This window comes from Oryctolagus cuniculus, chromosome 19, assembly GCF_964237555.1.
Source record: "Oryctolagus cuniculus chromosome 19, mOryCun1.1, whole genome shotgun sequence".
Lineage (NCBI taxonomy): Eukaryota > Metazoa > Chordata > Mammalia > Lagomorpha > Leporidae > Oryctolagus > Oryctolagus cuniculus.
This window is the reverse complement of record NC_091450.1, coordinates 38,568,567-38,584,931: the sequence shown is the minus strand read 5'-3', so window position 1 is coordinate 38,584,931 and position 16,365 is coordinate 38,568,567. Positions and strand designations below refer to the sequence as shown.

At 51.3% G+C, this 16,365-nt stretch overlaps 1 protein-coding gene across 6 annotated transcripts in view; it reads right to left on the bottom strand.

The window, feature by feature from the left end:
* SDK1 (sidekick cell adhesion molecule 1) overlaps nucleotides 1–16,365 on the bottom strand; it is a 980,492-nt gene that overhangs the window by 231,501 nt on the left and 732,626 nt on the right. For all 6 annotated transcript variants that reach the window (XM_070064289.1, XM_070064291.1, XM_070064290.1 and 3 more), the window contains 4 exons: nucleotides 10,530–10,613; nucleotides 6,830–7,024; nucleotides 3,291–3,407; nucleotides 1,633–1,800 (listed from right to left, as the gene is read on the bottom strand). In XM_070064289.1, coding sequence (XP_069920390.1) covers nucleotides 1,633–1,800; nucleotides 3,291–3,407; nucleotides 6,830–7,024; nucleotides 10,530–10,613 — 564 coding nt within the window. The remainder of the gene's footprint in view (nucleotides 1–1,632; nucleotides 1,801–3,290; nucleotides 3,408–6,829; nucleotides 7,025–10,529; nucleotides 10,614–16,365) is intronic.

Sequence of the window (16,365 nt, the reverse complement as noted above, 5' to 3'; positions counted from 1 at the left end):
TTCCACGCTGCAGTGACGCCGGCCACCCCACCCACCCCCCAAAGCCACACTGGCCCTCAAACACTCTGTAGGAAAATGGGAAGGGAGGGCCATGTGGGAATCTTTCTTGGCTTCTACGTTCTGGGTTAAAGATCTAGACTCTTTCCCAAGACAATCATCGCTCCAGCCATCTCTCACATCCACACAACCGTAACTTGGCAAGGTGCGTTCATTTGTTTTGTTTTATTCAAGCCTCACAATCCTGTGATGGCTGCAGGATCTCTGCTCCGGTATTCAGCCATGAAAACAGATGCTCCGAAATGAAGGGACTCGTCCAACACCGCACAGCTAGCAACGGATCGGTGCTAACAGCAGGTTGGACCGCTCCATAAGCTGCCACCAGGAGTGCCAAGGCCCAGTGTGACTGCTCGCTAGCCGCGAGTTAAGAAAAATGTCCGCGTCTCAGTTGCTTTGCGGTGAAAGGTGGCGCCTACATCGCCAACCGCGGTGAAAGGTGGCGCCTACATGGCTAACCGCGACACAGGTCCGGTCAGGAGCAGTAGGGGAGATGCTTATGGGCCATCAGGATGCTCTGCTGGTCACAGTGGTGTCCTGATTCTGAATCTCAGTGGACACGCAGCATCCCTTGGTGAGTGATCTATGCCTCAGAGAATCAGACATCACTTTTTGGACAAGATTTCACATTTTTAGGAATGCATGATGAATTAAAAGTGGCTTGCTACTCAACTGTACCAAATGGAACAAAACATTTTTAGTACTGGACAAGATTATGAGACCCTGTATTTTGTTTAAACTTGGGTATTTTTAGAACACCTAATAAGTTAGAAAGGGTCATTTATCAACGCAGACACCAACCATATGATAAAAATGCTAAATAAATAAGAAATAAAGCAAATGATTTAGTTCTTCTCTAAGGATAGCATTTTAACAAATTATTAGTAAGTTAAAATTTGTCTTCTCGGCAGCTTTATGAAAATTGGTTAGCATTGTCTTTTAACTGTTTTGAACCATTTTTAATAATATAGATTTGAATGAAGAAAAAGGAAAAGTATCATTGAAATTAACAAAAAAAAAGTGGAGTGGGTATTTCGTACTCCAATCCTTATGTTTCTGGAAACAATTTATTTTGCATTTCAGAAACCTGTATTCTAGACAAAATTATAATGGCAAAAGCTGAGAGAAAATACGGATTTTTTTCTTTCAGTTCATTCCTAATATATAAGAAACATCCATATTTAAGATACTAGACATGTTTTGGTTGGTCATAATAATATATAAAGCACTTTTGTATTTTTATTTTTAATTCAGTTTTCATATAAAACTTCTAAAATTAACCAACACATTAATTCAATTATTTGAACTAGTTTAGTATAATATCTCTACTCTGACTTAAAAATCAATCTTTTATCTCTCCTGAAATGTCCCCATTAAATCTTTGAATACATTTTCTAATTATGCTTTTAGAAGCTGAAAAATTAATTACTCAACAGATTTCTATAAATTAGTTGTAAGAATAATCATTCTGCTTTGATTAAATGATAAAGTCCAAGGGCATATTGACATCCCCTCTGCGCGCATGACACGGTGATTACAGCATGATTAGCAGGAGGTTCATGCAGGCTGGGGCCTTACTCCACACGGTGAGCGCCGCACACGCGTGCAGGGACCCCTCTGTGTTGGCGGCATAGCAGGTGTAGTTGCCAGCGTCGTGGGTGAAGACAGGGGCTATCTGCAGGCCCCCAGACTCAAGCAGCATGAACCTGGGGATCCGGACGGAGCCGCTGGCCAGGATGCGGCTTCCTGAGAAGAGCAGAGGAAGCGGGGGTGTCAGAGTCACACCGCGAAAGAAAAGGAGGCAGTGGCTAGACGGCCACCACCAGAACAATCTAAGAAAATAACCAGAATAAAGCAAAAAAAAAAAAAAAAAATGCACAAAAATAACCAAATCAGTTTCCTTTTGCATTATTTAGAATACTGAAGACTAAGAACATCTTAATTGCTCAATAATGAGAAATTTGGTTGACTAAATTATGGTCCACATTTGGGATTATTATCTCTGGATGACTGGCTCTTCGGTTTCTTTATATTTATGTGCATATGAAAGTTTTCTATACAAAGTTACTACTATGGTCAAATCAGAAAAGGATATAAAACAAAAGCCTACCCCCTTACTGACCAGTAGTTCCCCGATCCTTGCTACAGACTCTGTCTGAGCACAGGAACTATACCTCTGAGACCTGAGGGGGTATCACATGGTTTGCTGGCAGCATGGAACAGGCAGGACTTCTGGAGTTCCAGCACCATTCGTTCATGTAGGTGAATCTACACCAGTGGGCACACACCCATGACGGACGGGCTCTGTGCGCCGGCACTGCAGGGCGTGAATGACTGGTCTGCCGAAGGGGCTGTGGAACCACGGAACAGCCTGTGCGGTGGCACTGCTCTTCCTGGGATGGATACCACAGCTGGAGCTAAGCTTCACGTATTAAAGCAGGGAGGTTGGAAAAGAATGCTGTGCTAAGAGAATCTTTCTTCCTTTTAAAAAAAAATTAAAATGAATTAAAGAAAAAAAAAAAAAACGGAGGAGCAGGCCTTTGGCACAGCAGCCAAGCCTCGGCTTGGGACTCCTGCACTCCGTACTGGAATGCGCTGGTCCAAGTCCCGTCTCTGCTCTGATCCAGCTTCCTGCTAACGTGAACCCTGGGAGGCACCCGGTGGTGGCCTAAGTCGCTGGCTCCCTGCCACTCACACGGGAGACCCAGGTTGAGTTCCAGGATCCTGGCCTGGGCCTGGCCTAGCCCCAGCCGTTGCAGGCATTTGTGGAGTGAACCACTGGATGGAATATCTCCTGTGTTTCACTGCCCTTCAAATAAAATGAAAATGTGCCATTTTTTTAATGAACGGACACAATTCTTCATTTTGAATACTGTAAGGAAGGGCTGACTCCTTGCTTTCACAAACGGGAAAATCCTACCAGAGTTACTTCAAACCCAGTCCTTAGCACTTTGAGGAGCCCCAGGAGGCCAGAGGAATTCCACAAAGGTTTGAGTTAGAAGACAGTGACACTTGCACAATTATTATTTTCTTTTTTAAAAACTACTGCCTTTTCTAGAAGTCTGGGGTCTTGTCTGTCCCATTCACCCTGTACCCCAACATCTAGCACCGTAGGCATCCAATAAATCTTTATTGAGTGAACAAATGAACGAGAGTCAGAATAATAAAACCCAACCACTGGCCGACCCGTTTGTTTTCTGCACTGGCCACAGCAGTGAAAACGGGTTGCTCCTTACCCCTCTTCCACGTGATGGCGGGTTTGGGGGCCCCAGACACCTCACACCGTAGAATCGCTGTCATCCCGTCAGTGACGGTGGTGTCCACTGGACGCTGGGTGAACGCAGGAGCAATATCTGGGGAGAGGAGTTAGATGGTGAAATGTTCATCCCGCCAGCCCCTGAAGACGCTCACATCAGCTGTGTGTGTGGCAGGGTCCGTGCGCGTCTAACGAGACCCACTGCGGGGATAAGGGCCACCCTTCCAGGGTGACTGTGACTGCCTGCTATTCATCTCCTGGGAACGGCTGGAAGAGAAAATATTCTTGACATGATGGACACACAGGTGAGAAAGGTCAGGCCAAGGAAGAACAGTCTAGGTGAATGTGTTGGAGAGAGGAGGGGCATTCACTTCGGTAAAACCAACAAGCTGCTTTGGTCCTTTAAATTTGAAAGGGCTCATTTTTAAACACAACGTGTTCTTCTCATGAAGACCCTTTCCTGGATTTGTTCTGAAACGTAAAATAGTTAGGGCCCCTTTTGGAGAGGCATCCTGAGCCCGGGGTTAGATTTCTCCTTGTTCACTGGGAGCTGCGGGGGCCTCCAGCAGCATGAAGGAGGGAGTTGTTCCCATGGTGCCGGTGAGAGCTCACCGGACTGTGCTGCTCTGATAACCATTACAACAGCAATCCCGACACAGTGCCGACAAGGAGCCCCTGTCATGATGCCCCCAGGGGGAAAAGTGGAGACAGCAGCACTGCTGGCCCCTCTTGCACACCTGGTGGGAAGGCCTCGGACGGCCTCGGACGCACCTGCTGAGCTCATGGTCTCTCTGCCCCTCATATGAGGCCACCCGAGTCCCAGGTCTTGCCTGGATGACACGGGCGTCCCTAGCTGGTCTCGGTGCTTCTGTGTTTTTCTCCCCATCCAGGCTTCACCCAGCTTTGCCCAGGCAAAGCTACGATGCTTCAGGACCTTCCCAGTTCAAGGCCCCCACTGGTTCCCCACCCCTCCCCAGCTCTTAGCTCCCATAAATCCCTCCGATCTGCTTCCTACCAGGGCCACCTTACCCATCATCAGGCTCTGTCCTTCCTGCCTCCCTTCACTTGCATGCACCCAGCTGGTTCCCTCCAAGGCACCTGAGCAGTCCCTGGCACGCTCCGCCACAAGCACGCGCCCACACTTTTGTTCGAACAGCTCCTTCTTACCTTCAGTTAGAGAGTGGCTCTCCAATCGCCCATCTAAGCAGAGTCCCTGGTCACTCTGCCACCTCCCCCGTCCTGTCTCTCTGCAGCGCCCCCTGCCTTGTGCTTCACCCCTGCACTGTCTTCCTCCCCTGCTCAGGCCTCTGTCCTGGACACAAGGGACCCTCGCCTGTGGTCCCAAGGCCTAACCCAGGGGGCCTGACCAAAGACTCAGTAACCATTTGCCAAACAAATGGATAGCCATTGTTAAACATGCCATTTTCCTTGCATTAAAGATATCTTCATTTGAAAAAGAAACTCACGCTAGGAAAATCCTTCACTTCTACAGTGGACGGTAGCACCGTAGTGATGACGGATGCACTGTTCAGTTAGCATCTGCTGCGGCACCAGTCTAAGTGGTGCGCCGTACTAACTCCCCACTTGCCGGCCACAGAGCTGTCCCGGCAGACGGGCAGGTCCAGGTGGAAGGAGAGTCAGTGAAACATCTGGGCCAGCTTATCTTCTAATGCCGGGTGTCTCACCGGGGCAGACTCTAGCCTGTTGGCCATCTGCAGCCTGCAGCCCTCGCATGCAAAGAAAGCTTCACTGGGAGTGGGTGTCTGGCCCATCAGTTGGGACATCTGTTTCCCACAGCAGAGTGGCTGGATTCGATTCCCAGCTCTGGCTCCAGGCTGCAGCTTCCTGATAATGCAAACTTTGGGAAGTACCAGTGATAGCTCAAATGGTTGAGTCCCATTTACCCATGTGGGAGACCCCCAACTGAGATCCCAGCTCCTGGCTTTGCACCAGCCCAGCCAGGCCACTGCAAACATCGGGGGAGTGAATAAACAAACAGGAGCTTTCTCTTTCCCGATAACATTGTAAAATAACAAGACATTACAAACACGGTAAAATTTTACTGGGGCACAGCGCCTCCCACTGGCTGTGGAGCTGCCAGGCGGCTTCACTCCGCGACGGCCAAGCTGAGAAGTTGTGACAGTGACCGTGTCCCTTGAAGCCCAGAACGTGTGCCCTCAAGCCCTGCATAGACGAGGCTGGCCAGTCCCAGGCCCAGCACTCCCTGGCCCCGACTGCAAGGCAAGCTTTAAATAATTCTAACTGATCCAGACCCAGTTTCTGGCTTAAGTGGCTGATGTTACTGCAATGGTTGAAGGAATACTGGCTCTCAGTGCTCGAAACTGGGGGAGATTTGACTCCCCTGAACAGGTTAAGAAAGCGACCCACAGTCCACCAACACACGTATGAGCATTTTTTTTTTAATTTTTTGACAGGCAGAGTGGACAGTGAGAGAGAGACAGAGAGAAAGGTCTTCCTTTGCCGTTGGTTCACCCTCCAATGGCCGCCGCAGCTGGCACGCTGCGGCCGGCGCACAGCGCTGATCTGATGGCAGGAGCCAGGTGCTTCTCCTGGTCTCCTATGAGGTGCAGGGCCCAAGCACTTGGGCCATCCTCCACTGCACTCCCTGGCCCCAGCAGAGAGCTGGCCTGGAAGAGGGGCAACCGGGACAGAATCCGGCGCCCCAACTGGGACTAGAACCTGGTGTGCCGGCGCCGCAAGGTGGAGGATTAGCCTACTGAGCCGCGGCGCCGGCCCACGTATGAGCTTTTAAATCCCCCATCCACCCCTTCATAAGAGCCCTGGCCGTCTACACGCCAGCGCTGATTTACCGCCTCAAGTGGCTCTCACACCTCAGAGCACTGGCATTTTGCTTTCAACAGGGTACACATGAAAGGTATAATTCCATAATCACTAAATTCCACTTCATTTTAGAAGAACAATATTACAAGTACAGGAGATTAAAAGGAAAACCCACGGATACAATGAAAACCTTTACCTTTACTTTTTAAAGACAGAGTACGAACGTATTTCTGTTAATGGGATAATAAAAAAACTCACAAAAGAACTGTAATTGTGCAATAAAACTAAAATAGAGAAAGAATATAAAAAAATGGAAAAAAGATCAAAAGAAAAAGATTAGGAGCAAGCTATTCACTCAACAGTCCTTCCAATTCTGTCCAGAACACTGAGCACTTTTTTCTACTTCTTCCCAACAAAGAGGAGTGCTCAGTGCTGGAGAAATCAGGACTCCCGTGAGAAGCCCACAGGTGTCAAGAACTGGGAGCACTTGATGTCTCCACCACTCAAGGGACCCCCAAGGAGGAGAGGTGTGCCTGGGGTGTGTTCCTGACCAGCCCTCCCGCTGTGGCCACATCTCCTGTCTGCCCAGCTCAGGGGCTGCACAGACACCACTGTTTTCTGTGTGTGTGTGTGTGTGTGTGTGTGTGTGTGTGATGTGGCTCAACATGCGGGAGGCTCGGGGCTGCAGTCCGGTCCATGCCGACAGGCGGTACTCACTGGTCACGGCCAGGTAAGTGTGCGTCTGGATCTCCCCTCCCTCGTTGCTGGCAAAGCACTGGAAGATTCCGGAGTCCTCCGGGCGCAGCTTCTGGATGCGCAGGCCACCACTGGCGAGCACCTTGTAGCGAGGGTTCTGGAGCTTGCCAATGGAAACGGCATCCTTGTACCACTGGAGGGTGGGAAGAGGGACCCCTGTGTAGGAGTGGACATGAATAGGCATTCTGAATATGCAAATTCCAGGGATTCCTCACGGAAGGTGTGAGCACACTGTTTCCAAGGCTAGCACGGCGAGATTTTCACAGCCACCTTCTCATCATTTAGGAGTTATTTTTCTCATCTCAGATTGAGCAGCAGCGGCCTCCAGATCCAAAGTCTGGACACCTCTGGGCTCACCCCGTGGCCTGGACGGAGATGGTCTCTGCTGGCCCACGGTGCCCGACTCTTCACTGCGTGGCAGGCACAGATGCAGGTCGGGAGGGCAGAGGGCAGGCTGCAGGCCAGATCCCAGGTCTGCCCCGGCTGCCTGCATAATTGTGCAATACTTTCCCTGTCTCTGTGCCTCTGCTCCTCACAGATGGGTGAGGCTGTAATACTCACTGCTTTAAAGGCTGTGAGGATTAGGCACGTTTATGTGGAGATGGGGTTTGCACTGTAGTTAAGCTGCTGCCTGGGATTCCCATATACCATGGCAGTGTCTGGGCTAGAGCCCCGGTTCCAGCCCCGAGTCTGGCTTCCTGGTACACATCTTGAGAGGCAGTTAGGTTCCTGTCATCCACAGAGGAGACCCAGACGGAGTTCCTGGCTCCTGCCTTTAGCCTGGCCCAGCCCTGGCCACTGTGGGCACTAGGGGAGTAAACCATTATATAGGAGATTTCTCTCTAATTCTCTGCTTCTCAAATACATAAAAAAGTAAAAATTAAAATATGAGTATCCATAAACACTAATGAATAGTATCACTATTCATTACACAATCAACAATATCTCTGAACAGCCTCCAGTGAAGAGGTTGATATGCTGACCTTAACAAAAGTCTCACGGTGTCCAGGAGTGGTTCATTAGGCTAAGAAATGGGAGATGCACTTGTTTAAAGGTGAGAAGACATAGGGGCATGAAGTTATGGATGTGGGAGAAACTGCCTCATTCCATAAGAACATGCGAGAACAGGTGACTTGAGGGGTGGTGGCAGGATGGGCCCATCTGGGAGCCCGACAGTGGAGTGAGTCGAGCACATGGTAAAGAGTTAGCGCCTGGGCACAGGAGGGCCAGGCTGAGGCTTGGTGCCCAGCCCACTCCTGACCGGCCCTCCCTTGTCGAACAAGGCCTGCAGTCAAGGAGGCTGGAGCTGACCAACAAGCCCGTACACCTGGAATGAGGGTGAATGCAGTGGACACAAGAGAAGTCTACCAGGGACAGAACTTGACGGTAAATGAGAGGGACTGTTCTCAGCCTGACGGTGTGTGCACCCCTGTTGCCGGTCCCCTGCACGGCGCTGGGAGTGAATGAATGAGAGTGGTGAACGCCACCACCCTGCTCGCCAAGCCCGCCGCGAAACACCAGGTTCTGTTTGTGGGAGTCTCTTCCTTAGAACTTGGCCCTGGCCCTTCCTGAAGGGTAGCTGACAGGGAGGCTCTGTGTAGAATCAGGCCAAAGCATACAAGACAACCAAGTCCAAAACCACAGTGGGCATGCACACATGTCTGTTGCAGGCCTGTGGGAAACATGAGGAGACATCTGGACACAGTCTGATATCTCAGAAGTTTCTGTACCTCAATTTTTCTAAATATAAAATGGATTTAAATTAAAAAAAAACATCTTGCTATGATTTGTGGGAAGCACATTAAAATCCCTTGATTTGAGAGGTGATGTAGGTAGGTGTAAGATGTCTGCTATAATAAATAAAGTTAATGTCACGGAATATTTCAACATAATGTATTCCCAGATTCTGTTCTTTGCCTTAATTATGGTTCCTGTCACTTTTCATTAAATCAGGAAATTTAAAAAAAATCCATTTCAAGATAAAAGTATAACCAATTCAAGCAAGATCTCATAATGGCAATTACATGATATAGCTTTCATAAAGAAAATCCACCTCACATGCTGCGATAGTTTCACTGTCAAAATTAAAAGAAAGTGGTAAATTACAAGATAGCAATGCAATGTTGAAAAGCTGTTCAATTAATACAGTGTATACTTAACAAGCAGTTTACCCTGTAGAAAACATGCTAAAAAAAAAAAAAAGCATTCTCTTGGCTTAGGGAGAGTTTAAGATTGTAATTTATGGGAAAATACTTGTTAGTGCCGAGGGAACTGGGAGAGTTTCTATTTCGGGGCAATTTAATGTCAGGAACAGAAATCTTAGCCCCTGCAGCACCGCTTTTTCTCATTCCTAAAATGTAAGCACTCCAGGTTTTTTACGGGCTCCTATTCAGAGCGGCTGGCCTTAAGAAGCTGGTGTTTATGCAAGAAAAAGAACAATGAAGCCACAGTCAGCACCATCTTCCCATTTCACAACCCTGTTCCTCTCCCCTGCCCCTTCCAGCGGCTGCGTGAGCAGATCTAGAGTGGAGGCGGAAGGCAAGCAGGCAGACCTGGAGAGGCGGCCATGGCGAGTGGCCAGGAGTGAGGGCCGGAACCGCTCAAGGCAGAAGCAACGGCCACTCGACGCCCAGGCAGGGACCAGCCAGGGCTCCCCTCTGCCTTCCCATCAGCACTGTTCAGTGTTCAGACACTCTGCTCTCTTTCGGAAAGGAAAGAAAAGGACACCCTTGATAGCACTACCTGTTGTGAGCCCCGTCCTCAGCTCCCGGGGGAAGCCCTGGGGCCCCCCAGGAGCAGATGTTTTGGCAGCAGATGGGTCGGGTCTGGGTCCAGTCCCCTAAGACCCAGCTGCACTTGCCAAGTGTTTAATGAGCAGCTCCCACTGCCAGAAGCGGGTGATGATTTACAGCAGAACCTCACTGCATCTTCGTGGCTCTTCGCCCTGACCCAGTTACTTAACCTTGCTTGCTCAGGCTTGGTTTCTGTGTGTATTGTCAGACCACAATGTCTGCATGGAGCTGTTTGGAAGATGCACAAAACTGTAATCCTCGCCTCCAAACACTTAGCAGGGAGAAGAGAACACCCACCCTTAAGATGACCAGGTTGGAAGAACAGTGATCCCTGCCAGCAGCTGCCAGTGCACAGGTTTGGTGAGTGAGGTGGCACTGACCCTCCTGTCTCTAGGCAGGGGTCTCTGTGTAATCACTGGGCAGCTGCTAGCAGATGACAGGAATCGGGCATGGGGCAGGAGGGGTGGGGTTACCTGATAACAGGAAAGCTGACCCAGAGCTAGAGAGGAAGTGCAGGAGTCTCCCTTCTGCCCCAGAGAGGCTCTGGTCCCCAGTCCCCATGAGCTCGTGGATCAGAGTGAATTTCCTCCCTGAGCTTGGGGAGTGATGCTTGTGGGATGACAGCCTGAGGGAGCACCCTTCTCTGTGTGGCATGGAAGTGCGTTAAGCTCTCCTTTGGGCAAATATTATCACTGTTCGGCAGACGAGAAGGCTAACGCTCAGCGAGGTCCAACATGCTGCCCCAGGTCACCTGTCCTCCACCCAAAGCTGTTCTCAGCCATCAGCTCCTGGTCTCCCTAGAATGGTGCAAACCCTGCCCTGCAAAATGGCCACTGTCATGCTCCACTTCCGATTGGGGCCACACTCACCCATGGCTCGACACACGATGTCCACAGTCTCTTCCACTTCAACTAAAATCCGACTTTCAGGCTCAGCAGTGAAATACGGTGGCTCTGCAGGAAGAAGAAAATAATAATGAAAAAAAAAAAAACAAGCCCCTGAGCAGGAGGATACGTCAAAGACCACAACAGCTTCAGCTCATCCGCGCTCCTCCTGAAAGTTATTTTTATAAACTTCATCATTTGTTACCATCATACACACACACCCTGGATCTGCTGAGCAGAGGCCAGCAGCAATTTATAAGCTAAAGGTTCAGAAAGCAAATTACTACTTAGGCCGATGGCTACTTTTCAGTTTATGGGTGTGAATCATGGAATATCTTAATTCACATTTTAGAAGGGCTATCCCCAGAGGTTCATAAAGGTTTATATTTACAGCACAGTATTTTATAGGCTGGTTTGCTTCAGCATCTAAACCAAACACCAACACATCACGAAGCACGTCAAAGCACGAAGGTGGCACAGCAAAGCACCAGGCCCAGGCCCAGGAGCGGTGTGGCCCAGTGACGTATTGTTTTCAAGTCTTAGCCGTTCTCCAAAATACAGACTTAATACTTCAACTGACCACAAAACAATAGCAAAGAAGCAAAAAAGGAGGGCCTCTAATCTGTCTTTAGCCATGGAGGAAACTCTCCGGTGTCTCTAGATACTCCACTCATCTGTTCAACGAAAAAACAGGGCTTATATTAAACAGTGAATTTCCTTGGAGAGCACATTGCAATATTTTTCTCAGTTCATTCAGCAGAAATCCAACAGAGGCACGGCAGAGTGTGTGCAGTATTAAGGCGATAGTGATTTCATTACCCTGATAACAAAAAGCTGCTGTCTACACTTTCCTGGTGATAATTAACTTTTGGGAACTGCCTTCCAAGTGGGTGATTTCCATTGTAAGGGTGTGGGGTATGAGAACCACAGCCTGGCCTGGCTCCCACACTGACTGTCTTTAAAACAGGATGGAACCTAAAAGAGGCAAAAGATAAACAAAAACTTAGCATTTCAAATAAATGACCAGGAGGGGCCCTTTGTAACTCAGTGGTTAAGCCCACGCCTGCGCCTTTGGTACCGACATCTCTTATGGGTTCTGGTTCAAGTCTTAGCAGCTCCATTTCCAATCCTGCTCCCTGCCAATGTTCCTGAGAAAGCAGCACAAGATGGCCCAAGCGCTTGGATCTCTGACACCCACATACGTGAGAGACCTGGATGGAGCTCCAGGCTCCTGGCTTCAGCCTGGCCCAGCCCTGGCTGTTGCAGCCATTTGGGAAGTGAACCAGCAGATGGAAAATCTGTGTGTGTGTGTGTGTGTGTGTGTTCCTTCCACTTAACTCTGCCTTTCAAATAAGTAAATCTTTTTTTAAAAAATGGCCCACCAGTAAAGGCCGTGAGTTTCTGGGAATGCAGTCAGGCAGGAATTGGGCACTAACCTGCCTGGGTCCTCCCGTCTGGCTGAGGGGACGGCTCCACGTTCCCTATCTGGAAGCAGAACCCCTACTCTGTTTTGCGTGCACATATTCCAGCCTAGAGGGACCCACAGAGGCCCAGTGCCGCCTCCTGCCCACCGGGCCTTCACGCACACACAGGCACTCCCGCACTCAGTCACGTCTGCTTAGTCAGTAGCCACGAGAGCAGCGTTATTTACAGTCTAACCACTCAGTGGCTCGGCTGGTCAGGTCCCACATTCATCAGAGCATGCTAGAGTCGATGTCCACCATCAGGGTCTGAGGGAAGGGACGCGAGGGGAAAAGGGAATAAATTAGGGGAAAGTCACCATGTACTTATGATTGATTCGTTTTTTTAACATTGTCTTTTTTAAAATCATCGTTTGCTTATGATTTAGTTTGACTTTTACATAACTGCAGAAACCTCTTTTCCTTTATTCAGGGGTAACAACTTGCAAAACTATGGCACAACAGCACGACCAGGATGTCGACACTGACATAATCAGATGTGCCCAGTGTGGCTTGTGCCCAAGTGTACGGGTATGTGGGAGAGCAGCTCTATACAACACTACCTCATGTGGGTTCCTGCACCACCACCACCACCACCACCACATCAGATACAGAATGGCCACCCGGAGGACACCACGCTTCGGTAACAGTGCTCAGCCCAAGCCCCCAAGCCCGGTTCACGGCAACCACCAGTTTTTTCTCTTTCTGCAAGTCTGTCACCTCAGGAGCACTGCATAGATGGGACTGCACCGAATTCAATCTTGGGAGTTGGCTTTTACACTAAGTATAACTCCTCGAGACTCATCCTGCACTCCACACTGACCTCCCCACAGCACTGCCCATGGCTACTGTCCGAGACAATGTCCTGCAGCCTCCAAGGCTCTGGGGGGGGCGGAGCAAGGACCAGACACAACGGTAGTCCACACAGCGATCCTAAGCTGGCTCTGGGGCTGGGAGCTGGCCAAGGCCACACCTCTCTGAGCCCTGTCACTGTTACCTCTGCAGTCAGCTACCACAGGGGCTGGGCACTCTCTGCTGCACGGCCTGCACACACTGGGCCTGGGGCAGCAGCTTGCAGTGCCAGGCAGGCCCGAGGGGGCAGGCAGAGCACGATGCTTGTTGCTGATGCTGCCAGCCCGTGCCGTGTCTGGCCAGCAGAGCAGCTGCCGAAGCCCTCGAGGCCCTGACGGCCATGCAGCTTCTGGTCCTCACTTTGTTCCTTTCCCTGCTTTATAGGCTGTAGCTCCTCTCGCCGCTGACCCCTCACATCTCCTTACGCAACATGTGCTCGGGTGCGTTCCCCATCCCCAGCTACAGCTGTCACAGCTAGTCTGCGACAAGGAACAGAAGTGAGGCAAACACGGGGCAGCCTAGCCATGGAAGGACTGAGCTGACATGTGTCCACTGGGAGCTAGGAGTCCTGGCATAGCCTCTGTAGAATGCTTGACCTTCCAAGGGCAAGAGGGTGAGTGCGCGTCTTAGTGCATCAGGAACAGCTCTTTCTGGAAGGGTGCACGGCCCACACTGGGCTTTTAAAAATTGATCACAACCGCAGCCGATCAAAGTGGGGATGGAAACGAATGCTTTGATCTCCTTTGAAACAATATGAAGACGTCACGCAAAGGTTCTCATGTGCTGAGTGAACCCGCACTGTTAAGGGCAGCACAGGCTAATCAGCCTCAGGACCCACACAGGCTCAGAACTGGAGGTGGGGGGCCCTCCCAGGTGGCCCTGAAATCCAGGGTCTCTATCAAAGCCCCCTCTCCAGAATCCCAGGGTGACAGTGTGAGCTCTGGCAATGGGGGCAGCCAGGGTGGGGATGGCCCCTGCACACGAAGGGCCCCGTGTGCTCTCCTGTCTGTGGTGTGGGTTCATGGCTCTGAGTCTCAGGGCTTTTTGTGAATAAGGATCACAGCAAAGGCCAAAGACGGCCCCGTCTGACTCCCTCTCCTCCTGAAGGCCCACCCCACGGAGCAGCTGGTCCCCCAGTGTCCCTTGGCTGCCCTCATTGTCCACATCGGTGCCCTTGCCCACAGTGGTGGGAAGAATGGTCCCCTGTGTCCACCCTGCAACCCCTGGAAGCTGTATGCATGCTCTGGGGGGACCCTGCAAATGTGACTAAGGTTACAGACCCCAAAACAGGAGGCCTGGATTAGCCGAGTGGGCCCAGGCTAATCACGTGAGCCTCTGAGCAGAGAACGCTGTCCAGTGGGAAGCAGGAGACTGGAGGAGAGAGAGGGCAGAGAGATTCCCAGTAGAAGCAAAGGAAGAGAGGATAGCAGGGAGACAGGAGGGTGGGCGGGAGGCAGGCAGAGTCTGCCGAGTATGGACAGGTGTGAGGCAGGCAGCCTCTACCAGACCTTGTGGTATAACCACAGAATCATTTCTCAATGATGGTATTGGCATCAGCCGAGAGAAGCTACACAGATTTGTTACTGTAACAATGAAGGTATTTGATTTCTGAGTGATGAGATGTGAGACACCCAGAGGCAGCTCTAACACTCCTGCCCTTCCGAGTGGGTGTGAGAAAGCTGGTGTGCCAGGATATGCAGATTATGGGGGAGGGCATGAGCGGGAATGACACGGCACTGCGCGGTGAGGAGACAGCGTGCAGAACCATGGGTCCGAGGGCAACGCATGCAGCACAGGCACACCACAGATTTTCCCCAAGAAAGAACAGTACCCACGGACTATGAGCCACACCCTGGTTGCAGGGGCTCCCGGGGAAAGCTGAGTGTAATTACTGGCTGCTGGCAGACCACCAGTGCAGAGTGACATATGGCATAGTGGCACCGCGCCCACTGGTGCAGTGAGCACCCCTTCATTTAATCTTCACAATATGGGCTGGCACCATCACCTACACTGTCTCCACGTTATGGACGTGGAATCTGAGGGTGTCAGAGGCAGAGGCTGGGAAAGGTGCAGTGAGAACGGGAACCCAGACCCTGCCCCTCCGGTGTCCCCGATGCTGTGGACGCACAGCCAGTAGAGTAGCAGAGGTGACACCTAGGGGGTCCCCCAGGGACACACAGCTCTGGCTAATCAGACTGGGTGGAACCAGGGGTGCAGGGCATTCATCCCAAGCACAGGGGCTGCTCAGGGACCCCAGCGGACAAGGCTCGGGTTCTGGGTGGGCCTCCCCGGGACTCAAGGCAGGGTTTGATGCCAACAGCTGACGTGGGAGGTACCAGGAATACCATCAGCTGACACCCCTGTGGGTGACCAGAGCTCCCTGCCATAGGGCCCCCACCCACAGGGGTGAGGGAGCCTGGGGGTTCACCCACCAGCTCCCATCAGAGGTCAGTTGAGGGCTGCTCCCGGGGCGGCAATCCCCAGCACATCCTGCCTGCCCCAGGGGGCACAGTCAGCTCCAGGGCTGGAGAACAGGTCAAGAAGGAAAGGGAGGTGGGAGGAGAGGGAGGAGAGGGAGGAGAGGGAGGAGAGGGAGGAGAGGGAGGTGAGGGAGGAGAGGGAGGAGAGGGAGGAGGGAGGAGAGGGAGGAAGGTGAGCACAGGCAGCTTCAGTATGCAAGGAATGGAGCAATGGCATGGCAAGGTCAGGTTCTGTGTGGAGGGCGGAGGCAGGGGCGCCTTTGCTGAAGGGTGGGAAGGGAGGTTGGGAGAAGATGGACCTGTGGATCAAGCAGGGAGCCTGGCGGTCACGGCACCGGCGGAGACACCTGTGCCCCTCCTGGAGTGCCTGGGCTCCTCTCCAGGCTCTGACTCTTGACTCCAGCTTCCTGCTAACAGAGACTCGCAGAGGCAGCCGTGATAGCTCACATGATTGGTCTCCAGCCACCCAGGCGGCAGAACTGGGTTGCATTCTAAGCTCTTGGCTCCAGCCCTGGCCCAGCCTTGGCTGTTGTGGACATTTGGGGGAGTGAACCAGCAGATGCGAGCTCTGTCTCCCAAATTAAACCAAAACAACAAACACAACAAGGCTCGGGTCAGGTGATGCCAGATCATGGAGCCACCGACCGTGCAATGAGGGGTGACAGGCAGGTTCCCGCCGCCACGACACCGCCTGGAGGAGAGCTCTGTGCCTGTGTTTAAACCACAGAGATTGAGCCACAGGCGGGGAAGTTGACAGGTGGAGTAAACAACTGCGACTCGTCTGTCTTGTCTCATCAGGATGAAATAAAAGTAATTGGAAGCCAATTTGCTTCTGCTCTCTTTCATCTGCATGTTCATAGCGACAGCTCTTTTACAGTTCTGCAGTGGCAGCCCTGTGAAACTGGTCATGCTTCCGGACGATCCCTCCACGGTGGCCGGGCAAGGACTCGTCATCTCACCCAACGCTTCCGAGTTGACAGAGGCATGCTCCCCACCACCAAGTCCTACCTGTCACAGCAAATCCTTACG